This window comes from Paraphaeosphaeria sporulosa (assembly GCF_001642045.1).
Source record: "Paraphaeosphaeria sporulosa strain AP3s5-JAC2a unplaced genomic scaffold CC84scaffold_5, whole genome shotgun sequence".
Lineage (NCBI taxonomy): Eukaryota > Fungi > Ascomycota > Dothideomycetes > Pleosporales > Didymosphaeriaceae > Paraphaeosphaeria > Paraphaeosphaeria sporulosa.
In genome coordinates this window covers 134,901-159,935 of record NW_017253364.1, presented here as the reverse complement: position 1 = coordinate 159,935, position 25,035 = coordinate 134,901, and the positions used below count along the sequence as shown (strand labels likewise).

The window sequence follows — 25,035 nt, the reverse complement described above, 5'->3', positions numbered from 1 at the left end:
CAATCAAAGACGGGACAATCTAAGCTGAGGACCGGCGTGCTTTATTAGCCTGCGACTCTCGGCTCGGAATGATTTCTGTCCATCACGTACGCCTTTAAACCTCGTCTCCCGCAATACGTATACCTCTCACCGCCCTTCGCACGCTCTCCATACCTACACATCCCCTCGCTCGCCGTTGTCCAGTTTTGCGCTCCCCAACTGCGCCCCTCGCCGCGATGGAGTCAATTCTCCGCCAGTCGCGGTCCATGTGCCCATTCCTCTCCAAGACGTCCCCCGCCACGCTGCGCTCGCTTTCCACGACCGCGACCTCGCACCATGTCTCGCCGGGCGCTGGCAGCATGTCCAATCTGCAGGTGCTGGCCAGGCGCTGCCCCATCATGGGCAAAGCGCTTGCCGTCCAAAGCGCCCGCATCGGCAATAATGCTCTTGCGGGCGCCTTTGGTGGCGCGCGGGCTTATTCCACGCGTGTGAGCCGCGCTAGACTGCACACCTCGACACCAAAGGAAGCCCAGGCCGTCGACATTGAGAGCCTGCGCTCCGAGCAAGGTCGGTTCTTTCCCGGGGATGAGCGGCGAAAAAAGGCCGCTTGTCGTAAGAAATGCGTCACTAACTGCGCTCGTACAGTACCCTACCCGACTCCCGCGAAGAAGGTCGCAACTCCGGCTTCTCACTCTGTCACCCCTCCTGCTCCCCCGGCTGCGAAATTCGACTACGATGGCTTCTACCAGCATGAATTGGACAAGAAGCACAAGGACAAGTCGTACCGCTACTTCAATAACATCAATCGACTCGCCAAGGAGTTTCCCCGTGCTCACATGGCTTCGAAGGAGGAGAAAGTCACCGTGTGGTGCTCCAACGACTATCTCGGCATGGGACGCAACCCGCACGTGCTTAAGACAATGCACGAGACCCTCGACAACTACGGCGCCGGTGCTGGAGGCACCAGAAACATTTCTGGTCACAACCAGCACGCAGTGGCTTTGGAAGGCACTCTGGCGAAACTGCACGCAAAGGAGGCGGCCTTGGTCTTCTCGTCTTGCTACGTCGCCAACGATGCCACCCTTGCGACTCTCGGCAGCAAGCTCCCCAACTGTGTTATTCTGTCCGACAGCTTGAACCACGCCTCCATGATTCAGGGCATTCGCCATTCGGGTGCTAAGAAACTGGTGTTCAAGCACAACGATGTGGCCGACCTGGAAGCTAAGCTCGCCTCTATACCACCGGAACACCCCAAGATCATCGCGTTCGAAAGTGTGTATAGCATGTGTGGATCAATTGGACCCATTGAGGAGATCTGCGACCTAGCTGAGAAGTACGGTGCTATCACCTTCCTCGATGAAGTCCATGCTGTCGGCATGTACGGACCACACGGAGCTGGTGTTGCTGAGCACCTCGACTACGAAGCCCACGTAGCAGGCAGGCCGCAAGGCACTGTCATGGACCGCATTGATATCATCACCGGAACTCTTGGCAAGGCATATGGATGCGTTGGTGGCTATATTGCCGGATCCGCGAAGATGGTAGACGCCATCCGTTCGCTCGCCCCGGGATTCATCTTCACCACCTCGCTGCCGCCTGCGACCATGGCAGGTGCGAAGACTGCCATTGAGTACCAGGCGAGCTACCAGGGCGATAGGCGCCTTCAGCAGCTGCACACCCGTGCAGTCAAGGATGCTTTGAACTCCAAGGACATCCCTGTTATTCCCAACCCTAGCCACATTATTCCGTTGCTGGTTGGCAATGCCGAGATCGCTAAGAAGGCTAGTGACATGCTCCTCGAGAAGTGGGACATCTATGTCCAGGCCATCAACTACCCCACTGTCCCAGTCGGCCAGGAGCGTCTCCGCATCACGCCCACGCCGGGCCACGTCCGCGAATACCGCGACCATCTCGTCGAAGCCGTAGACAGCGTCTGGAACGAGCTCGGCATCAAGCGCACCAGCGAGTGGGCTGCCGAGGGAGGCTTCATCGGCGTCGGCGAGGCTGGCGTCGAGGAGCCCGAGCACCTCTGGACCGACTCGCAGCTCGAAGTCGATACCGTTCTCAAGGAGATGAAGGCTGGCGGTAGCGCCGTCAACATTCTCGAGGCCATCCTTGAGAAGGAACACCGTGCTACAGCACAGGCTGTCAGCGCTGCCGCTTAGGGCGAACATGGTTCTGTCTCCGTTTCTTAGCAGTCGTTGCCGGGGAAGACCTGTTCGCTCCTTCTTCTTGAGGTCTGGTGAGCGTTGAGCCACGTCATATTACATCAATGAAACACCTTTTGCTAGTGCAACTCTCACGTCTTATGATATATGTGATGTCAGCCCTATTGAACGTACTGGATGCTTTGAGTGCGGCAATATCTTACAAGCCAGTGTTCACAGCACACGAATCTCGGCCGTGGTGCCTCACAGTAACTACTCCATTGTCTCATCGTGTCCAATGGAGCCTCTCGTGGGAGCGTGAGGACCAGATATACACTACGGTTTCCGCCAGTTTGATTTCTAACGATCGTTCCTGAAGTGACATAGGCAACTCGAGTTCAGGCTCCGAACGTGATACTGTATCGCCGGTGTTTCCGACCACGCGAATCTGCGTCGTAGAGAGCGGTACTGACGGACCGATCCGATTCACAACCGGCCCTTAACCGGTCCTTACCCGGCGGCAACGGCGCTGTTCTCGACACTGTTACTGGATTGCCGAAAGCAGAAAGTAGGTCCACCATTCCATAGGCTGACAGGCACCCTCGCGGTGTTCGGTGGGGTCTCGCCACTGGAAATACGGAAGTACGAATACGAATGTACGAAGCTGGAGGATGAGCTGCGCTGGCCAGTGGCAGCACATGTGAGCGCTGGGGGTACCGAGATCCTGGGAGGCGCTAGCGGGGAGCGTGTCCAGTACCAACACCCTAATACTTCAAGTGTTCCTTCCACCTACAAGAGTTGTCCTTGCTTGTACTTCCATTTCACCTATGTAAATCCCGAAGCTGCGATAAATCAGACCAACAAGGCGAGCATCCCGAACCTTCACGTGATACTTGACACGCAAACATGCACGTAGAGTTGCTATTGAACTTTTCAGCAGCCGCATCCACAGTCCGGCCTCCGGAAAGCCTCATCCTCTTCCCAGAGCTCGGCAATTTCATGTGCACTTGCTGTCGTACCCATTCCTGTCATTTCGCATTTTTACAGCCCTCCGACCTGAGGCAAGTTCCGCGATTCCAGGCTTCAGCCTCAGCGTGGGTGCTACAAGGCGTAGCTGCGCCCAGCTGAAAGTACCGTAGCCAGACCACTACGGCTCGCTAACCGCGAACACTTACTGGACGGGTTGCGCCTCGATCGGACCTACCTTGCAGTAGAGAACAGCCATTTCGCTGAAAGCAGCGAGTTCGATTTTGACTTGTGTACGCCGCAAAAGTATATGGGAGACGTGAGATGCACTCCCATGAAGATCCGTTGGCGCGAATAGCATCATGGGCAACTCCAAAGACTTCAAGCCTACAATACTGCGCAAAGCAGTCCTACTTACACTTTTAGCAGTAACCATTGTTCTTTTGGGACTTGTCGAATATGCCTGTCGTGTGTTGCCAAAGGTGGACCGCAAAGGCGGCTCTGTTAACGTTGATTTCAACAGCTTTGTAGGACGTCGCGAGGTTGGCGTGCACAATGCATGGTACGTCAAGATCTCTATTCGTTTCCCGAACCAGACTCAGGGTTAATCAGCCATCAGGGACTCTCGATGGGCCGAGTCAGATAAAGTCGACGTGCCGTTCGTGGATCCACTAGACGTGTCGCCCGACATGCGGAGGCGGCAGATTGAAGTAGAACCCTCAGCGACGTCTACTGTTCCCGAAGAGACTGAAGCACCTGGAACCTCTGCGCCACCGCCAGCTCTTTTCCTGCAAACAGCCTCTACTTCTTCCGACGATCTTCCAACCGTATCACCTTCCGCACAACCACCAGATGAATTCCTACAAACCACGTCCTCTTCAGATGAGAACCAGGCACCAGCCACTTCCGCGCCGCCACCGAATGAGTTCCTACAAACTACTACCACGTCTGCAGACGAGAGTGACCTACCTACCTTTCTACCTTCTGCGCCAGCGCCAGATTCTTGGCTACAGACAAGCGAATCTAGTCTCTCTTTCGAGATCGAAAGCACTCAAGCGATCGACTCATACTTGCAGGTTACTCCTACTGAACCAGCAACGTCAGTGTCAGCATCAGAAGCGTTCCTTCAAACAACCTCAGAGCCTATAGTGTCAGCACCGGCCCCGACCGAATTTTTGAACAGTGTGGTCACAAGCAAAGGACTGGGAATCACACACAGCATTCGCCCTAGCATATTCCTAAGCAGTGTGGCTACGGTGAATGGCAAACCAACCACCATAGTCGTACCCGCGTTCACAACTCTCATCACAACGAAGGGCACACCATTTATCGCAACGATTCCTGCAACTGCGACACCCACAGGTAGCTCAAAGACGGATACGTTCATCAACAACCTTATTGGTGGCGAGAAAGATACGTATGTGAACGGCGTACCTATGTACTTCCTTGGGGCATATCTGCCTGTCATTCTCGCCACGTTCTTCGCTCTGCCGTGGACTTTGGTCGGCGAGACCACCAAGTCGCTGGAACCGTTCTATCAAATGGCCGCGCCTGGTGGCGCACCAGCAGAAAGATCGGTAGCTGCAAACTTCAATGATTTGTTGGCGCCACTATGGGCTCTCCTTCGTATTCAGTGGACGGTGGTCCTCAGCACCGCTCTCGCCTGGCTTGCGGCTCTTATCGTACCTTTGGCCCCGGAAGCTGTGTTCGTGTATGTTGGCAACTGTAGTGGTGGATGTAATGGCAGAATTAGTGTTTTCCTTCCCGCCGCAAGAGCCATCGAGGCAGCACTCGCTGCCATGGTCCTCTTCGAGATTGTCTTGGTTCTGAGCCTCTGGAGGAAGAAGACCGGTGTATCTGCCGACCCTCGCTGCATCGCAGGATTGGCAACGCTGCTATCTGATCCCGACGTCCAGCAAGAGTTCAGCGAGATATATATATCTACAGACCCCGCATATCTGAATAAGGCACTCAAAGGACATAACTACAGGCTCGAATCCTTTTGCGGTGTTGGCGAGAACAACATGACTGTGGCGATTATTGGAGCTATGTCAGCCCCGGAATATGTTCCTCCGACCCCAGACGAGAAGCACCAGTACACTACGGTCTCGACAAGGGCACTGGACCAGCAACCAGGGATGAGGCATGGTCATAGGATTCCGGCCATTGCTCTAGCAATTTTCATTGCTGCTCTGCTTGCCGTTATCATAACATATCGCTATACTGGTGGCGAAACGGGATTTGAGCGGTTTATGAGTGGCCAAAGTATGGGTGTGAAATTCTTATTCACATCTATAGCTGTGGCCATCGCCTGGTTTTGGGCTAGATTGTTTCGCGGTATGCTGCCTAGATACCTCGTATGCGGAGTATCTACTAACTAACAATTCAGCTATCGCACTTTATGCACCTTACCGCCGTCTCATCAGCAGCAACGCAACCGCCCGCGAGTCCATTCTCGTCTCACCTCCCATACATCCTGTTCTCGGAGTTCACGCCTTCGTATCGAGCGGGAACTACCTTCTCGCCCTCATAGCAGCCATCGGTCTTCTCTCCGAAGTGCTCTGCGTAACGCTATCCGCAATTCCTTTCAACCCAGCGACCTTATGGACAGCATACAACGTCTCCACATGGATCTCGGTCGCCATTTTAGTCCTTATGCTGCTTGCTCTAATCTCTGTTTACTTCTACCGGGAGCCGATCATGCCTGTTAAGCCGGATACGATTGCAGGCAATATGGTGTACCTGTGCGATGGGTCCCTCGCGGACATGTTTAAAGATTTGGGTGGTCACACGACAAAGGAGAGGAACGAACATATCAGTCGGATGGGCTTGAGGTATGAGATGGGATATGCACCAGGTCCCGGAGGAAGTAGGCTGGTTGTTCTGGCGGTGAGAGGGGGCGATGTAGCATGGCAATAGATGCAGCTTTCAGGATAATCGAAGCTGCGACCGGTCTGAGTCTGAATTTCGAAGTCGCCAATCTTCTGCATCGGCTTGTCCTCACGTGTTGGGCTGAGATTGTTCGCGAATTTTGCTTTGAATGACGAGGTCTTGCTGCTCGGTGATTGTCTCCACGGCGTCCACTTCGAGGCGGCCATCCGTGTCTCCATTGCCGTACGTATGCTTCGTCTGGAACAAAGTTCGGACGCCGTGCAGGCTGAAAGCACGCAGTGTAGCTATCAATCATGTGTGAGTTGGAAATGCCAGCAAGGCTAGCACTGGGAGCAGGCATGTTGGGCGTGCTAGCCACCAGGCTCAAGCGATCCTGCCAACACGAATGCGGAACAATTCACGACTTCTTCGACGCAACATATTCCAAATTTGGCTAGGAGTGCGGAGCCTGTCTTGCACGCTCACTACATGCATGCATCTACGCCTGTACGCCACCCAGTGGAGACCATCGGATTGGATGCAGAACTTCAGCCGCATCCGCCACTTTTTTGCTTTTGGCGCCAACAAAACACAATGCATACATATCGCTTTAGATAAGTTCTCCGCTATGCGCTGATACACCCGCAATGTCTTCAACAAAAATTGTGAAGCATGGCAGGCGACCGCCACCAAGACCGCCAACGCTTGGCGTACCTATGATAGACTCTGATCAGGCTGGCATTGCATTCCACCAGCGATCTAGGCTCTCATCGCTTCGGTCCTTAAGCGCAGACCTGACGCTCTTGTATCCACGGCAAGAGACATGGGCAGAACTGGAGTCCTATCCGTAAGTGACCATGTGAAAGCTGCACGTGGTAAACCATCTATCTAGGTACTCATACATCCAGAAAAAAACACATCATATGAGACAGACTCAGACGACCAACACTTGTTGGGGAACGAGTCGAACTCTTCGTTCACTAAAACGAACTCGTTAGTGCAAATGTGCACAGAACCTTTTTGTCGCCTCGACACACGGCTTAGGTCATACAAGGCAAGCACACGTTATCATGGCTGGCGCATGGGTGTCCTGATCGGCAGCTGCATGTTAGCTTCTATCCTATACTTTAACATTGTGGTGTTGATCGTTGCGGCCACTAAGGGATCGGGCTTCAAGGAAGGCTTCGCAGAGCCTTTCTCCTCTGACCCTCAGCGCATGTCTCGACTCAGCAGTGCAATTCACATTGTCATTAACGTACTCAGTACTTTGTTTTTGAGTGCAAACAACTACATTATGCACGTCTTAAGCTCGCCTACACGGGCAGGGGTCGACAGAGAGCATAGGAAAGGGAAATGGTTCGACATTGGTGTCCTTCCTATTCACAACTTCAGAAGACATTGAATATCCTGGAGGAGGAAGATTCTATGCGCATTCATGGTACTGTTTTCCGGTCCGCTACATTTGTTGCTGGTGCTCCTGTACTCGCGGGGAAAATGCGTCCTGACCTAACATGCGTCCTGATCTTGTTAGTCACAACTCTTCTGCTAACTACGCCGCAGCAACGGACGAGTTCAACGTCAGTCTCATAGCATCTAACACCACGAATACATCATCTCTCGACCGCGACTCATGTTTTAAACGGTTTCCAAACGGTCAGTGGCAGGCGGAATACCTATCACCTACCGTCAATTTTGGCGACCTTATCCTCTCCGTTGGCAATCACGCTTCGTACATCAACTTGACCAGCACCACCAATCTTAACGTCAGTAAGGATGGTCTACCAAATGACTTCAAGCTGACTGGTCCAATAGAAATTCCTCTCAGCGAGATTGTACTCAACATCACAGACTGGATCGACGTCACCAATGTAGGTTCCGATATACATGACTCAACGAATGGCAGAATATATGCCAGTGTTGTTGCTGGTTGTGGGATTGACGTTCCAACCAAAAGCCGTATACAACTGAGCAAGAGCTTCCTTATGATTGTCATAGTATGCAGCACGGTCAAGCCCAGCATTAAGCTTTGGGTTTTATACGTGGAGAAGACTGACTTCATGGTGACACTCGGAGACGCCGCCGCCTCTTTCGTAGAAAACCGCGGCCCAACGACAGTAAAGTTTTTGCATCTTCAGCAAGGTGGCCATCACTGCCGAGGCCGCTCATCGTATGTCCAAAGAGGAGGCAATTCGATCGCTTCTTAGCGAGTCGCCGACCTCTGAGTCAGATGGTTCAGGCGATACGTTACTCGTTGCTTAGATAGCCAATTCCCTGCGGATTGTGCTGTCATTCTGCTATTTTGCTATCAATAGCAAATGCACTTCTATAGTAAGTATCTCCTCATAGTGGCATTGATCAAGAATGTTAGCTAACCTTGAACCAGGGAGTACCCATATATTCACAGCACGAAAGGAAGCTATGTGTTCGTGAGCTTCGAGGGTGACATACTCAGCACTACAGAGACTCACAGATATTCTGTCATCAATACCTATAAGCCTAAGCACTGCTTCCCTTTGTGGAAGTCTTATCTCTTCATATGCTAACTATTCAACTTTGGCAGGGCCGGCGCATACGAGTTGGGTCCTCGTGCAAAGGTCTGCGAATAACAAAACCACTTCACCAACAACGGGGCACCTACTTTCTGCAACTGTCTCTACGATTTCCTTTACCGCTATTGGCTCTGAGTGGAGGATTCCATTGGTATGCACGCACGTGCTACCTAGGACGCAAGGCTGATACCACTTAGGCTCCTCTCGCAAAGCATCTACCTCGTCCAAATTGACGTCTATAACCGTGAGGGCAAGCTTCTCCAGTCGGAGTCCATTTCGGGGTTGGGAATCTCCCGCATTAGTTTCCTAGTCCTGTGCGTCAATTTCTTCGCGATGTACTTGGTGTTGGACTAGTGGGACGCAGGCGCATGAAATTGAGAATACCCTTCGCGGCGTCATGCAGCCTGGTCATCAGCGCCGCGTGTCATGCAACCTTTACAGAGCAGGATATGCGCTGGAAGCAGGTACAATGGGGCGTTGTACAGGAAAGAATGTTTGACGGGGAATTGCATTGCTCTTTCTCCTCGGAACCAGTTGAGAAACCCGAGTCGGGGTTCAATATCGATGAGATCTCGAGCAGGGAAACGATTGGCCTTCCAATCCATAATTACAGACCAAGTCCATAGTACCGTAAGTCCTAAGAAAGGCACAATTCGAACGTGCATCGCCATTTATGACACGATTCGGATGTCGCTGGTGCACGCAAGCTCACACCTTGGAAATCCAGTCAAACGCTATATCCATCGAGACCAGCGATCTTTTGGATTTCTATACGTTCCGACACGATTCGCTACTGTCAGTGCTAGTGGTACTCACGTCTGGCATGCCCTAGCCTTGGATGAAATAGCCTCCCACGGCCGCTCAACAGCCATCAACAAAACATCCAACAACCCTTTCAACTCATCGCATTGTTCCTCCTTATCAATTCGGCATGCGATGCGAAACCGGCAATGAAAAGGGCTTCCATCTCTTCGCCTTGACAGCTCCCGATGAGTGGGGGTGGCCGCGCAAGCACAGATCTTGGATTTTCCGGCGGAAATGCCGGGCGACTCGTCACCTTCGTCCTTGATCTAAATTTTCAAACCACCAATCCACGGCGACTGCCATAATCTTGTTTCGAAACAAGCCTTAGTGCCCATCTGCGATAGCCGCCATCGGAATGCGTCATATTCTCGTGTTCGGCTATCTAGGGACAGAGCCGCAGAGCTCCAAAGCTTGACGTTGCTTGTGGATCCAACGGCTGGCTGACCAATGATCGCTATGTCACGGCTCACGACCATCCATGATCTACAATAGGCACCATCGTAGGATTGGCTTCGAGGCCGTTCAGCGGGAATCCCGGTGGCCGTGGGCGACCGACCTACTTTGTCAAACGCGTCAGCTTGAGATGCGACCGAGGCGCATCTTTTCGCGATCTACTGTATATCTAATATGTTGCTGTAGTCGTGAATATATCTGTACTCACTCACACAGGGCTGTCCATTCGCTTCCACATTCTTTCGCTGATCATTTTCTTCTTCGTACCTCAATCATGAGGGTCGTTTCCTCGTTCGTTATCACCTCAGCGCTTGCAGCTCGCGTCCTAGGGGCATCAAACAGCTCCTCTGGGCTTCTGTCGTCAGACTCCGGTAGGAAATTATTCTACTGAGGCCACTACTCGGCTAAACTCCATCTGTAGAACGCCTAGGCAATTTCGCTGAAGCTTACAGCAAGGCCAAAGCTCTAGTCGCTCAATTGACCAACTCCCAGAAGATCTCTGTCATCACCGCAGGTGATGTCACGTCGAATTCTTCATCAGCTTCCAATGTCTCGTGGACCGCATACACGAGCAAGGATGCTTTCGCAGGCATGAACAACGACTACTTCGTCTCTGGATTCAGTTCGGGCAACGCGCTCTCAATGACCTGGGACCTCAATATGGTTCGCGCGGAAGCCAAGGCATCCGGAGACGAATTCTATGGTAGAGGTTACGCGCTTATCTCAGGCCCTGAGGGAGGGCCATTAGGCCGCACACCTTGGGGCGGCCGTCAGGCGGAGGCCATGTCGCCAGACCCGTACCTTTCTGGACTTATTCTTGGCCAGGCCATTGCCGGCATGAACTCCGCTGGCGTTATTGCTGGAGGCCGTCACTTCTTGCTCAACGAGCAGGAAACAAATCGCACCGCGCAACTTGGTGGCTCCACCACTATTTCATACTCCAGCAATGCTGACGACAAGACGATCCACGAACTATACCTCTGGCCATTTGCAGACGCCGTGCGATCGGGAATGTCTGCAGTCATGTGCGCGATGAACCGTGCCAACGACACGTACTCTTGCGAGAACAACCGCCTTCTTAACGAGCTTCTCAAGGATGAGCTTGGTTTCCCCGGGATGGTCTGGCCTGACGTCGGAGGCCAAACTTCAGCGTTTGGAGCTGCTAACGGTGGATCTGACTACGGATCCTCTAGCCTGTGGTCGGAGTCGACCATCACTGCAGGCATTGCCAATGGCTCCCTTACACAAGATCGTCTCGATGACATGGCTATTCGCAACATCATTCCGTACTACTTCGTTGGTCTGGATGATGGTAACTTCCCATCACAGGCCGACGCTACCGAATACCGCGACGTACGAGCCAACCACAGTAGCCTCATCCGCGAAATCGGCGCAGCCTCCCTCGTTCTACTGAAGAACTCCAACTCTTCAGGTGCTGGTCTCCCGCTTGACAAGCCACGCACTGTCAGTATCTTTGGCGCCCATGCTGGACCTGCTATGGCAGGGCCTAACATGGCGTTCAGTGTTCAGGGCACCGACGGACCGACCTACCAAGGTCATTTGGTATCGGGATCTGGATCTGCTCAGCTGTCGCTCAGCTACATCAGTACACCTTACCAAAGCATCATGAACCGAACCATTGCAGACGGAGCGATGCTGTGGTGGGTTATGAACGACACATACTCATCTAGCTCTGGAGGCATGGGCGGCGGCACGGGAGGAGGTATGGATGGTGGCTCGGCCCCGACTGCAACAAATTCGACCGCCGGCGGCAACTCCACCGCTGGTGGTATGGGTGGTGGAGCTAACGTAGGTGGAGGCGGAGGGGCCGTTGGCATTGGCCAGTCCGGTACTTCTGTGTCGCCCTCGTTTACCAACTACGCGTCAGTCTCTGAAGCATGCATTGTCTTCTTGAACTCCTTCTCTGGCGAAGGTGCCGACCGCACCGAGCTCTTTAACGACGACCAAGATATTATGGTCACGACCGTCGCTTCGGAGTGTAATAACACCATCGTCGTCATCAACACTCAAGGTCCGCGTCTCTTGGAGGCTTGGATCGACAACGAGAATGTCACTGCCGTCTTGTATGGTGGATACCTTGGCCAGGAGTCTGGAAATGCCATTGCCGACGTGCTCTACGGCGACGTTAACCCAAGCGGCAGACTCATCAACACCATCGCAAAGAACGAGAGTGACTATCCTGTAAGGATCTGCTACGATGCCGACTGTAACTACGACGAGGGCGTATACATCGACTACAGGCACTTTGACAAGTACAACAAAACTGTCCGCTACCCGTTCGGATATGGCCTTTCCTATACTTCGTTCGAGTACTCCGGGGCTCAAATCAACAGCACTGACTCGGCCGCGTTGGCCAGCACATACCCTACGGGCACCGCTACCCTTGGTGGAAAGTCCGACCTTTTCGACAGCGTGGTTAGCATTGATTTCACCCTGTCCAACACAGGCAACCTCGCAGGTGCAGAAGTCACCCAACTCTACGTCGAGTACCCGTCTGCCGCAGATCAACCTCCTAAGCAGCTGCGCGGCTTCAAGAAGGTCACTCTTGAGCCGGGTGCTTCGACCCAAGTCACTTTTGAGGTGCGCCGCAAAGATATCAGTTATTGGGACGTTGTAGCTCAGGATTGGGCGATTGCGAAGGGCGACTACACGTTTCATGTGAGCTCGAACTCGCGTGATAGCAAGGATAGCGTGAAGGTCACTGTTTAAGGCAGTCAGTGTCTGCGTAGGATATTAATAGTCGGTAGAAGAGGGTTGGTGGGTGTGCAAAGCTCTGCTTCTGTGTACATATATTGAAATTCGTCCATGAACGGAGTGGAAACCTGATGTTTACTTTTAAACCACTCCATATCGATTCTGGGAGATGTAGACGTCAATCTAGTATTTGGTTGCCTACAAGTCAAATTAACATGGGCAAAAGTGATGGGTTGTATGATAAAGCCATCACGTACGGAAACAGGCGTTGGTACCTTGCTCTTCTACTAAAGTACTCTAAAGAAAGCTGTTTCAGTGAACACGCGTCAAAACGGATAAGACCTTTTTGTCGAGCCTTCTTTCCGATTTCTACAAAAGGGCAGACAGAAAGTGCATGAACAGGTGTTCGCGGGCACGGACCAATGAAAGAGCAGGACGATGGCGTTTCCATTTCCAAGCCACCAATGCATGCGACACGACACGACGCCGGCTATTGCGTGCTTCTTTCAACATCATGTCACCAAAAAGAGGAAGCAAGCCGCTCCCTGCTGGCCTCCAGTCGCTATCAACACCAAATCTTCCTACTCTGCGGTCACCAGCCAGCGAGAAGCCACCTGTTGAGCCGGAGCTGCCCGCGATCCTGCCTTCACTTGCCCCGCGCACGTCCCCGGCAGCGCCGACATGTGCCAACGATGGTAACGAGGACGAAGACGAGAGCGAGGATGAGGATGAGGACGAGTTGATGCTTGGTTCGGGAGAGTCAGAAGAATCCCAGTCGGACGAGGTAGCCGATGCGCCTTCAGCACGCCGTCGATTGTTCGCGTCGCGTTCATATTCGCAGCTCCCGCACGCATCCAGCACACTCTATCCGCCATTTTACAATAGGCCTCCGGTTCCGCTGCCGCCGTCTCCTTCGTTAACGTCGCTCTTGCGACCTTCGTTCAGCACGACGACATCGCGACGTACGACGCCCGATTCGTCTGATGTTGACGTGCCGCCCGGCACCAGCATGCTTGCATCTACGGCAAACCTCGCCAGTATCACAAAATCTGCACGACACGCGCCATTGGTGCCTCGGGCGTCTCCCAAAGTGCCCACTTACGAGTACTATGGTTTCGCGCTATACCTCGCTAGCTCTGCAGCCTTCTTTTTGTACATTGTGTGGGCCTACGTACCGTCTCCGCTGCTGCAGCAGATGGGCATTCATTATTATCCCAACCGCTGGTGGGCCCTCGCTGTACCCTGCTGGCTGGTCGCCCTGGTGGTGTACATCTATGTCGCACTCGCAAGCTACAATACGGGCTATCTCACGCTCCCAATGAGCAGCTGTGAGAATCTTGTCGATGAGGCGGCTCAGATAGCGTTGGTCGACAAACGGACTGGAGCTATCGTTCGGGGCCAGCCGTCGGTCTCAAGGCAGGCACAGACTGCTGGGCGAGCCAGTGTGACAAGCGGGCGAAGAGATTCGATATCGGCATACCGGTGGAGTTCCGCGGAAAAGGCTGACTGGAAGAGCTTTTGGAGCGTCAGCACAGACGCGGTCATGGACGTGCCAATAGGCGGCGTCTGTGAGATACTGTATGGTGAAGAGCACGGTTGACTGGGCTATCAGTAAACCGTTTGCAGCCACACGTAAGCATGCCATTCGATAATCGCGCATATCTAGACCTGACAACTCAATCGTCATGTCCAGTGGCAGTTGCAGCCGAAGTGGTTTCGAGCCTAACCCCCACTTTCCGGCCCATCCCAACACTGCACGTACCAAGCGACTTTTGGAAGCTCTTCCTTACCCCGCTACATGTCGCCGCATGCCATTGGCTCGGCGTGTACGAAGTCGAAGCTATGCGATGGAAATACGAACCATCTCCGGCAACCGGCCTGGCTGACTGACTCTTCATAAGAATACTGCTCCTCCGCCTGTCGCCTTTGTCTAGCATTTTCACCTCCTCTACTTTGTGCCCATCTCCGCAGGTCGTCAAGATGAAGTTCACTAGTGCTGTTGCTCTGGCGTCTGCCGTCGCTTCAACTGAAGCCGCAGAGACTGTATTGGGAGCTTACATGTTCCACCGTCATGGTGACCGCACTCCTAAGTCATTGGCGCCGACCAACCTCACTGCTTTGGGTTATGAGCAGGTCTACACGTCCGGTCAGTACTACCGATCTAGGTACCTCACCGGCAACTCCAAGATCAAAGGAATGAACGAGGACATCGTCAGGCTCACCCAGCTTGCCGTGACTGCGCCTGTGGACAATGTGCTACAAAACTCGGCGCAAGGTTTTTTGCAAGGTCTCTACCCTCCTTACCAGCAGGTGCAGACTCTTGCCAATGGCAGCGACGTTCAATCTCCCATGGATGGATACCAATTGATTCCCATCAACACGGTCGAAACCGGCTCCGGCAGTGAAGACAACGGTGGGTCGAGGAAATGGAGTCCTCAGTCTTGCATCTCGCTGATTTCTACCTACAGGCTGGCTCCAGGATGCATCCTCTTGCGCCAATGCTAAGACAAGCTCCAATGCCTTCTTCACCAGCGCAGAGTACAATGACCTCTTGAGCAAGACCACGGACTTTTACAAGTCGCTCGTTCCTGTTGTGAACGCCACTTTCGACGAGAAAGATGTCTCTTTTAAGAACGCCTATGTAATCTATGATCTGATCAATGTGGCCGAGATCCACAACTCCTCTATCCCCTCGTCGGATGTCCTCACGGAAGAGACCCTTTTCCAGCTCCGCACTTTGGCCGACGCCCACGAGTACGGTCTTGCATATAATGCATCCGACGACATCCGTGCCATCTCGGGTATGCAGCTCGCAGGTGAAGTTCTCAAGTATATGAACTCCACCATCAAATCCGGCCAGTCCGGCTCGAGCGCCAACAAGTTCGGTGTCCAATTCGGTGCCTACGCTACATTCCTCTCCTTCTTTGGCCTTGTCGACCTACCCCACGCCAACGAGACCTTCTACGGTGTCACTGACTACGCTTCGTCCATGGTATTTGAGCTTTTCACTAACGCCGACACCTCGAACGGATTCCCCGCGACAGACGACCTCCAGGTGCGCTTCCTTTTCCACAATGGCACTGCTTCCAATGCCAGCGAGCCCGCCGTGTACCCGCTCTTCGGCGGAAACGACGAAGCTCTCTCGTGGAATGACTTCTCCAAGAACCTGAACAAGTTCGCTGTCCACAACACCGAGCAGTGGTGCACCAAGTGCGGCAACACTACCGGAAGGTGTGCTCAGTACTCCCAGGATGGCACTGATGGATCGGCGAACGCGAGCAGCAACGACGGTGGCAACCACATGTCAGCTGCCATTGGTGGTGTTATTGGTGCAATGGTCACGCTTGCTGTTGTGTTGGGCGCACTGGCTGCGTTCATGTTGCTGGGTGGGTTCAGGCTTGCGAAGAAGCCGAGTGGTGCCAGGGCGTCGCCGGTCTCTGAGGTCGCGGGTAGCAAGGCTTAAGTTTTGTGATGGGTCGCTAGCACAAGGAATACATATTTAGTTACGATGATTACGACGGTTTGTACGGCAGATTAACGAATGAAATGGATACCCTACGAACACTACCTACGTCTTAGTGTATGTCTAGCGTCGCTTGCCGATCTAGTGCTGAGCAATCGGCGCTATGATTGCTGTAAGCCATGTTACATGATCTTTGGGCGTTGTACACCGGCTGACGGTTCGTCTGGCTGCAAATGAAATCATGTTCCGATAATTCTGCACGCGGGCGAACTAGCATGAGCCTGGATCGGACCAAGCTGTCTGAGCCTGTGCAATCGCAACCGGTCTGATCGACAAGACCAACTTTACGTTATACGCTACTGATTCTGTGAACGGGGTTCCTGATGTTATCACTCAGCACTTCAACTCGCAAGCACAATCGCACTTTGTTGGTCTTTCAACTGTTCCGTCACGCTAAGCCAGATAGGATACCGCGTTGCAAGCCCGTAGGGATCATACTGCACGCATAACAAGGCCATCGACCACAATGACTAAATTACCCCTGTCACCTTTTTCAGATACCCGACATTACCACAAAGCTCACAGTGCCGTCCAAAGCAGTACTTATCACAGGCACTAGCCCTGGCGGCATAGGCCCCGCCCTCACCCTTGCCTTCCGACAACTAGGCGCCACTCGCTGTCTTCGCAACTGCGCGCTCCGTCTCCAAGATGCAAGAGCTCGCATCGCTCCCCAAACGTGCATCTTCTCTCGCTTGATGTCACATCGCCAGCGTCCGTGGCTGCTGCGGCGAAAGGAGTAGAGGCAACGGCAGGCGGCAGGCTCGATGTGCTCATTAACAACGCTGGGGTACGATACGTCATGCCAGCGTTAGACATCGATATCGAGAAGGCGCGAGAGTTGTTTGAAGCGAATCACTGGGATGTGTTGTTGATGATCCAGGCGTTAAGGAGAAGTTGATCAGAGCAAAGAGAACGATTGTGAATGTGGCAAGTGGGGCTGGTGTTGTGTACATTCCGCTCCAAAGTGCGAACTTCTTGAATAGCCATCTTCCTGTCGTTCAGTGCCTTTCGTCTCAACCGGAACGTAAGAACACTATCTCTTGCAGCCCCATACAACGCGTCCAAAGCGGCTCTAGGTCAGTACTCCGAGACGCTTTGCATGGAACTCGCGCCATTGAACGTCAAGGTGATCACTCTTGTGGCGGGGAACGTGACATCCAATAGTACCACAAACAGACTGGCGCCTGGGCAGTTGCCCGAAGGGTCATACTACACACCTCTGGAGAAAGAATTTGCGAAGGATGTGGAATTCTCGTTCATGCCAACAGCTAAGGTTGCTGAGGAGGTCGCCGATGATGTGCTCCGTGGTGCCAGTGGGAGTATCTTCAAAGGTGCGAATTCAATTGTGGTCAAGTGATTGATTCCATGCTTCCCTCAATGGTTGTTCGTAAGTCGTCCCTTCCACTAGTAATTATATGGCTTGCTCCGGAACAGGGATACTTGGTCGTCTTGAACGGCAGGGGACTGAGCAAAATGCCGACGATGTCATAGTACATATTTTCATATAATGTGCGTAAAGCCAGCAGACTTCACTTCTTCCGTTATCGTATCAGTCGTAATATTTGGCGCTCTTCCCTGCGATGATGGTCTCCTCGTTGAGCTCGCTCCTAACGCGACCTTTTGCAACGCCCTTCGCGACCCTCGCTTTCACCCACTCTCCAGCCGTAATTCCAACAGCGCTCTCATCCTTGCTCTTCGTGTAGCCAAGTTTCTCCAGGACCGGACTCTGAATCGGATTCAATACAACGTTGTCCTCTGGGCGCACAAAGTACAACACGCCTAGGCGATCAATGTCGGCCTGATCTGGCGGTGGAGCGACTACACGATGGATACTACTTTTCAAGAACCCATTGGTGAGGAACTCAAGAGAGTCCGCAATATTGACCGTGATGCTTCCGGGGTAGGGTTTCACGTATCGCCACTCGCCTTCCGGTGTACGAACCTATATACGTCAGTCATATCAGCAAGCCACAAATCTCCAGCTAATCCAACGACATACCTGCAACGCAGCTACCGGCTGTCGGAAAAGTAGGGTCAAGGACCCAAAGTCTGTATGCCCCTTCACCCACACGTTGTCAAGCGTCTCGTTCTGCTCCCGCGTCCGCTTGTGGTACTTCATGTATCTCAGATGGCAGTCGCTCTTCTCGTCATACCGGTGTTTCTGCAGGAAGAAATCCTCGGGTAGCTCGAGGATGATGGCAAGCAGAACCAGCAGCTTCCCGACGACATCGTCATTGATGTGGCGTGCGAATCGCTCAATCTCCTCGCGGTGCGTGTTGATGATGTCTGGGTGTGCGCGCTCCAGCTCTTTAACAAACTTGGGGATGTTGTAGATCTCAGTGTTGTCTTGCACGCCAGGACGTACTTCGCGCAGCCCGAGGGGTTTGTAGCCGTTGTAGCCTCCATTCTCAAGATCTGCCCGGTACTTGAGCTTCTCTTCTGTGGAGAGGTTGAAGAGCTCTTTGCCGATAGCGAATTGGCGGTCGACTGCTTCTTGGCTTAGGCCGAAGTTTGTGATGTAGAAGAACCCTGGTCATGTGAGCGAAGTCATCGTCAGCCATGGAACTGGGACCGGTACCAATCTTCTCAATAGCCTGGAAAAGCTGCTTCGCAAGCTTCTCCTTTCCACCTGGCGTGTCGAACAGGGAGAGGTCGAGCGTGGCGAGATCTGCCCATTGCACTGCTGATTTTAGTATGCGAACTGTCATCCATCGGGTTTCAACCCACGTTCGAACTTTGTCTCAGGTACCTGATGATACGTTAGAACAGGAGGTACCGTCCTAGCAGGTTCCACGATAGTAGCCATGTTGTCACTTGAACAACGCTCGAATCTCTCACTTTCCTCCATGAAACCATCGAGTAGATCCGTTCTACTAAATACACTTCGACCCCGCAAGACAGTTCGGCAATAAGCCGAACACCAGACTTAGCGCCATGCGTGTGCTGGGTTAAGCTGCCACCATCAGATGCAGGGTTGTCGTGATTCTTGGCGCGAGCACGCAACGACCACTCTAACCTTGGGCAAAGATCGACACCAACTTTGGCCTTGTATGTGTCGTTAACAAATTCAGATGTTAGTTGCTGTTGTCATTGAGGGTTTGCATAGCGTGCTCGCAGCTAGTAGGTGTTTTCTTGCACCGGAAGCGTGCCGATGTCCGTTAGATATGCCCCAAGTCGCATATCTCCACGCACTTCGTGAGCAAGTGTACTATCTAGAGTCTAGCAGGATTGATTGGCACAATACTTGCTGGGCTCGTCAACCGGCATTGGTTGACTCGAGACGATAACCCGGCAGCCCTGGTAATGTACATGTCCTATATAGAATCAAAGGACTTCATCCTCGATCTGCAGCTTTACATCTCCTCATCATGCTCGACACAAAGGAGCAAACGGCTGCAGCGTCCAGTGCTGTGGATGCCAGTCCCGAAAACACCTTACACTACGCCCGCCGCGGCTCCCTCGTCGCAGAAACCGCAGCCGATCCTAACATCGAAGGCTACGATGCCGAGCGCATGCGTGCTCGCGCGCTGCTCTCTGCAGACGAAGAGAAGAAACTCCTCCGCAAGATAGACTGGCACCTCATGGCGCTGTGCTCCATCATGTTCCTGCTCAAGAATATCGACGCAGACAACGTCTCCAACGCGCGCATCATGAATAAGGGCAGTCCAACAAACATCATGAACCAGCTCGGAATGACGTCGAACGAGTACAATCTGGTCACCACGCTGTACTACATTCCGTACATTGTTGCGGAGGCCCCATCGAATCTGCTGATCAAGCGATTGCTGCCTTCGAGATGGCAGAGCAGGATAATGGTTACGTGGGGAATTGCGCTGTCGTGTCATGCAGCTGTGACGAACAAGGAGGGATTGTATGTAGCGAGGTTCTTCCTGGGACTTTTTGAAGCCGGACTGTTTCCCGGCGTCATTCTCCAGATGTGCTACTGGTACCGCCCCGACGAGATGTCCGTCCGCCTCCTCTACTTTTACATACTCGGCAACCTCTCCGGCGTCGTAAGCGGCCTCCTCGCCTTCGCCTTCTCCCACCTCGACGGCGCCCACGGTCTCAGCGGCTGGCAATGGATTTTTCTCGTCGAGGGCATCATTACCATCGCCTTCGGCGTCGCCATCTACTTCATCTTCCCGGACTTCCCACCGCAAGCAAAATGGCTCACCGACGACGAGAAGGCTTTCATCCAGGCGCGGCTCCCAGGGAACGCGCCGCAGGCAGCAGAGATGAACTTCAATTGGCGCGAGATCGTCGAGTCACTCAAGGACATCCGGCTATGGCTGTTTACGCTGATCTGGGCGCTGTTCACGATTGGGAACAGTGGGGTCCGGTTCTACCAGCCTACTGTGATTGCGGATCTGGGGTATACGGATGTTGCGTCTGCGCAGCTGCTGAATTTGCCCATCTCGATTTTCAGCATCATAGTCATTGGGATTACCGGGGCATTCGCGGACAACGGAAAACTGCCGCGGCCGCTTTATCCTCTGGCGTTTTTGTGTATTATATTGGCGTGCTATGGGACGTTATACGCTTATCCCAACAGTGGTGGAGTGTATGCGGCGACACTGATCGGAAACGGCCTCACATCCGCATGGTATCCTATGATGTACGTAACACCTGATGAGAGACATGAGCTACGCTGATTTCCTCCTAGGTGGCCCTGGCGCGTCCAAACAACCTCCAAAGCCACAGGCTCCGCATTCTCCATCGGGTTCGTCAACAGCTACGGACAGGTCAGTTCAGTCTTGCAAGTTCACTCATCGTGATCTCCTGTTTGCTAACTTGAAATTTAGATCGGGGGCGCGATCGGACCACATCTCTTCCAGAGCAAATACGCGCCCCATTACGGCGTGAGTTTCGGCATCGCTATGGGGTTCATATCAGCCTGTATACTAACAACTATCGGTACATGGTGGCTGACGCGGCAGACGGAGCAAGACACGCGGAGACTGAAGCTGGCGAGAGTCCAGGCGCAGAAGCGAGGGGAGACGGTGTTGGATGATGTCGTCGACAACGATCTGAGGAAACCAGTCAAGAGAGGGAGCAGCTCGGATGTGAGTGCTTGAAACATACGGCGCCGGGGTGATACTGTAGTTTATTCAAAATGCTGCATGCCGCACCAGTTAGCCAGCAGTATAGGATGATCGGTAGCGAAAGATTTGAATGACAGCACCGTCGTACGGCGTTCGTCCTGCGCCCAACTCACGCACATATGGACACTCGCAAAAGCGGAATACCTTTCCTATTCCGAGAAATTTTCAATTCGTAGATCTATCATCTTCATTAACGTAAAGCAAAATCCCATGCTCGCCATTCTACTCCGATTCGCGCAGCCGTAGCTTGCGCTTGCGCTCGAACTCAATTCCTCCAATAGACTAATCCTATGCGATGCGCGAGACAGAGTGGAAAAAGAGCCAGCCCGAACAACATGTGCGTATTCACATTGCTCGTATGCAAGACAAAGCCGTGTCACGGCATGTCTGGACGAGGAGATGTACGTGTGTAAACACAACCCATATCCCAGAGCCGGACAACAATTGCTGAAGAAAAATCAAGATGAATCCACTCGCGCTTTTAGCTCCCGTCGAGCCTTATGGAGATCGCTAGTACAATAGAGTCAGAAGAGAGCGCACAGTTCGTATATGTATTTATGAGGAAGGGTATCGATCGAGATAAGGCGAAGAAAGCTTCAGGATATCATGTTCTAGTGGCTGCCGTTCTTTCGGAAAGTGAGAAGCTGAGATAGACCAGCGAGGCCGCATCCGGTCTTGAGGAAGTCGTGGCTGATCAGTTCTGACGCACTGGCTCTTGACTTGACATCCACGCATAGACACACCGATAAGAAAGCCTTCAGCTCCTTGGAGAGCTTGTCGGGCTTCTTAAGTCTAGGAGTACCATTGGTCGCGATGAGGTAAAGCGCCTTTAAAGGTTCCTCGTTCAGGTATGGCGGCTCGGACTCGATCATTTCAATGGCCATGATACCCAAGGACCAGATGTCGACCTTGTTGCCGTACTCTTTCTGCTTGACAACTTCTGGTGCCATCCAGTATGGAGTTCCGACCATGGTCGCTCGCTTGCTGCGTTGTTCCGTAAGTTTTGCGCAGAAACCAAAGTCAGCTGTCATCGGGTTAGCAAAGTATTCCTGTGTACTGAAACTCATGGACATACTGATCTTGACGCGGCCGCGGCCGTCTAGTAGCACGTTATCACTCTTAATATCACGGTGAATGATGTTCTTGGTGTGTAGATCTTCCAAACCCTTGCATGTCTGTCATTGTCAGTGGGTGCTTGGAAGATTTGAGATTGGATACTAACCTCCAAGCAGATAGTTGCGATCTGGTCTTCACTAATGGATGGGTTGTTGTCAATGACATCTGTTAGAGCTCCTCCCTCCATGAACTCCATGACTACCCACAGTTCTGATTGATCTTCCTGCAAGAATGCATCTAAGAAGTCGACAATGTTAGGGTGGTGGCTGTCCTTCATGACGATAATCTCGTTAACAATCAACTCCTTGCGTGGTTGGTTGCGCAGATCCATCTGCTTGATAGCCACTTGAGCGCGAGGGCCATTCTCCCGAAGAATTTTCTGCGCCATTGGAGACGTCGCACCCTCACGAATGCGGGCAACGTACACGGAACCTGAGGCACCCTGACCGATCTTCTTCTGCTTGTTGTACGAATCCAGTGGCTTGTCTTTCGAGACAACTTCGCGGAGTTTGGCCATGACCTCGCTTTCAGACATGCTAGACATGCGCACATCTTTGCGAGGCGTCTCTTCTTTCTTGGCGGTAAGCGCTTGCTCTGCTTTCTTCACAGCGTCACTCGCCGGAGCTGCGGCGGGCTGCTTAGCCACCACGTTGAGCGGTTTGGGTGCAGCAGAGCTCTGGTACTGTTTCTGCTGCGGCTGAGCTTGCGGGGGCCGCGCCTGAGGCACCTGGTTGGCCGAGTTTTGGTATTTCGAGTTCGGCTGGACCGGAGGGCGTTGCTGCTGAGCGGCAGGCGCACCGTAACCATTGCCATTCTGTTGACGTGGCGCGGAGGGAGCAGGGCGTTGAGCTTGCATTTGGCGCAAAGCAGCAGGTTGTTGCTGCGGGCCTCTTGAACCGCCGGGGGTTGATGGAGCTGGACGGCTGGGATTGTAGCGCGATGTTCCCGATGGGCTTTGTTCTCGCGAATCGTAGCCGCCACCTCCAAACTCCTGTTGTGCCATTGGCACCTTCTTTTGCGGTAAGGATGCATTGTAAGCAGCCAATTCTTCTCGCTCCCGTCGGTCGTATTCTTCCCGCTCACGCGCTCTTTGTTGCTGCTCGCGAGCTCGCTCTTGTTCCATACGCCTCTGCTGTTCGTACCGAGGGTCTTGACCACCTTGTGGTGTTGCGTAGCCAGAGCCGGGTGGAGTTTCCTGACGAGACAAGCTGTAGCTGTCCTTGCGAGCATAGCCGTTGGGGGGTGCAGGGCGAGGTGGTGCGATGGAACTGCCACCGGCCGCATATCCAAGTTGCTTCTCCATGCCAGCGGTGACTGGCGGCGTGGGCGTTAGGCTAGGATATTGTGCCGGGTCATCTGCACGCTTGACTAGCTTCTCTGTGTAGAATTCCAGTACCTCCAAAACGGCCTTTGGATTCTTCGCATAGTCATCCTTGGTAAGCGCGGAGGCAGTGAGCAGCTTCTCCCATTCTACTGGCAAGCCAACGAAAGCGCCGCTCGTGGGGTCGAAGCCTACGTGTACTCTGTGAGTAAAGTTGGTGGGGTTGCTGACCCCACCCATGCTAGGGCAGCGTTGGTAAATGCTGTCTATCCATGAATAAACCTCATCGTCGGTCTCTACCTTGCAGGTGATAACCTTAGCAGGACCATCTCGAGGTGGTGAAGAGCCCTTATTGGGGTTCAATGACCTCGTGATCTCGAAAGAAAGCGGCTGGGTATCGGAACGCTCCACGCCAAGGACATCACGAAGCTGAATCGTATTTGCCACCTTGTTAGAGTTTGCGCTTTTGAAGAAGGTAAGCTCAAACTCGCGGAGGACGAGCCAACGGTCAGCCCAGACGAACGACTTGAAGAGACCCTCGTCTTTGACCTTGACATTGCCCTCCTTGACCGTCGCATTTGACGACATGCTCCTTTCGGTCTGCGTGCGCATCAGTGAGGTAGTCGAGCCATTGCCGTATCCTCCACTGCTGTAGGAGGCGGGAGATTGTAAGCTCATGCCGGCCATGTTTCCAGGCAGCGTATTGCTGGTGTTCGGAGTCAACGCAAGGCGGGGTCGATCTGTAGGGGGCCGCGGGGCGGGCCCCGGGTTCATAAACTGATCGCGAGAATACATTCTGTGCAAAGGTCAGCTTTGCGGGGTGCAATATGGAGTGGAGAGCGTTGCGGACGCAGTTGAGCGCTCGAAGCAGGGCCGAGGCCGAGGCAGGGCCATGGAGGGGTGAACAGAGCGCCAAGAAGCGTTGTAGGCAAGCGCGACTGTCAGAAGACTTACTTGGAGTCACAATTGTGCACACAATGGCGTGCTAGCTATTGCAGTGTTCGGCAACAATGTTTGCTGCTGCAGTGACTGCCGCCAGACTCCCGATGTTGGTGCGAGTGTGGGGGGTGTCGGCTGAGCCGAAGGGCGTGTGGGATGCCGTCGCCAGCGGCGGAGAGAAGAAGAGGATGCGCGTTCGTCAAGCACGGTGGAGCCCCTGGAGAGCGAGTGCTGCGAACACGAGGGCCGCGGGCAGGGCGTGGCGTAGGTGCGGAAGGCTGGGTGGGCAGCAGTCGGTGAAAGCGAGAGCCAGGCGCGGCCAGTCGATGTCGCTGCCAGAGGGTGAGTCCTAGACAGACACCGTCATAGGAGGCTCAGGTGTTCCGGCGCGAGGCAGAGGTGCTCGCAGGCGTCGGACAGGAGGCGAGAGCAGCGAGGGAGCGTGCTGTCGGTGCGGAGACGTCGATGGGCGTAGCGGCGTCTTCGACCACCACGGTTAGCTTGGGTGCAGTGTTGGTCGAGTCCGCCAGCAGGCTAAAGCAGCGATGCA

The 25,035-nt window shown here is 53.4% G+C and overlaps 8 protein-coding genes across 8 annotated transcripts; 6 read left to right on the top strand and 2 right to left on the bottom strand.

The window, feature by feature from the left end:
• The first annotated feature begins 91 nt into the window (after positions 1-91).
• CC84DRAFT_1205214 (5-aminolevulinate synthase-like protein) lies at positions 92-2,268 on the top strand. The gene is made up of 2 exons (XM_018181957.1): positions 92-546; positions 625-2,268. Exons 1-2 carry the CDS (start codon positions 216-218, stop codon positions 2,142-2,144), a joined length of 1,851 nt encoding a protein of 616 aa, XP_018035765.1. The 5' UTR covers positions 92-215; the 3' UTR covers positions 2,145-2,268.
• Positions 2,269-6,966: 4,698 nt separating this feature from the next.
• Positions 6,967-7,365, top strand: CC84DRAFT_1243616 (uncharacterized protein; the record flags this gene model as incomplete). The annotated part of the gene is made up of 1 exon (XM_018184122.1): positions 6,967-7,365. One exon carries the CDS (start codon positions 6,967-6,969, stop codon positions 7,363-7,365), a length of 399 nt encoding a protein of 132 aa, XP_018035764.1.
• A 2,678-nt stretch (positions 7,366-10,043) lies between these two features.
• On the top strand, positions 10,044-12,499 carry CC84DRAFT_1186676 (beta-d-glucoside glucohydrolase D; the record flags this gene model as incomplete). Its single annotated transcript, XM_018180874.1, has 2 exons — positions 10,044-10,140; positions 10,191-12,499. 2 exons carry the CDS (start codon positions 10,044-10,046, stop codon positions 12,497-12,499), a joined length of 2,406 nt encoding a protein of 801 aa, XP_018035763.1.
• Positions 12,500-12,998: 499 nt separating this feature from the next.
• On the top strand, positions 12,999-16,047 carry CC84DRAFT_1205211 (phosphoglycerate mutase-like protein; the record flags this gene model as incomplete). Its single annotated transcript, XM_018181956.1, has 4 exons — positions 12,999-14,052; positions 14,178-14,310; positions 14,386-14,897; positions 14,953-16,047. 4 exons carry the CDS (start codon positions 12,999-13,001, stop codon positions 15,945-15,947), a joined length of 2,694 nt encoding a protein of 897 aa, XP_018035762.1. The 3' UTR covers positions 15,948-16,047.
• CC84DRAFT_1186673 (NAD(P)-binding protein) lies at positions 16,026-17,364 on the top strand (the record flags this gene model as incomplete). The annotated part of the gene is made up of 5 exons (XM_018180873.1): positions 16,026-16,119; positions 16,533-16,625; positions 16,718-16,869; positions 16,917-16,971; positions 17,054-17,364. 5 exons carry the CDS (start codon positions 16,026-16,028, stop codon positions 17,362-17,364), a joined length of 705 nt encoding a protein of 234 aa, XP_018035761.1.
• A 192-nt stretch (positions 17,365-17,556) lies between these two features.
• CC84DRAFT_1243614 (2OG-Fe(II) oxygenase superfamily protein) lies at positions 17,557-18,813 on the bottom strand (the record flags this gene model as incomplete). Its single annotated transcript, XM_018184121.1, has 4 exons — positions 17,557-17,949; positions 18,007-18,536; positions 18,586-18,687; positions 18,735-18,813. The coding sequence occupies 4 exons, from the start codon at positions 18,811-18,813 to the stop codon at positions 17,557-17,559; spliced, it is 1,104 nt and encodes a 367-aa protein (XP_018035760.1).
• Positions 18,814-19,375: 562 nt separating this feature from the next.
• Positions 19,376-20,782, top strand: CC84DRAFT_1243612 (pantothenate transporter; the record flags this gene model as incomplete). Its single annotated transcript, XM_018184120.1, has 2 exons — positions 19,376-20,622; positions 20,671-20,782. 2 exons carry the CDS (start codon positions 19,376-19,378, stop codon positions 20,780-20,782), a joined length of 1,359 nt encoding a protein of 452 aa, XP_018035759.1.
• An 858-nt stretch (positions 20,783-21,640) lies between these two features.
• Positions 21,641-24,679, bottom strand: CC84DRAFT_721442 (Pkinase-domain-containing protein). Its single transcript, XM_018187163.1, has 4 exons — positions 24,501-24,679; positions 22,332-24,342; positions 22,185-22,284; positions 21,641-22,133 (listed from the first exon to the last, which is right to left on the bottom strand). Exons 2-4 carry the CDS (start codon positions 24,339-24,341, stop codon positions 21,721-21,723), a joined length of 2,523 nt encoding a protein of 840 aa, XP_018035758.1. The 5' UTR covers position 24,342; positions 24,501-24,679; the 3' UTR covers positions 21,641-21,720.
• Positions 24,680-25,035: the final 356 nt, after the last annotated feature.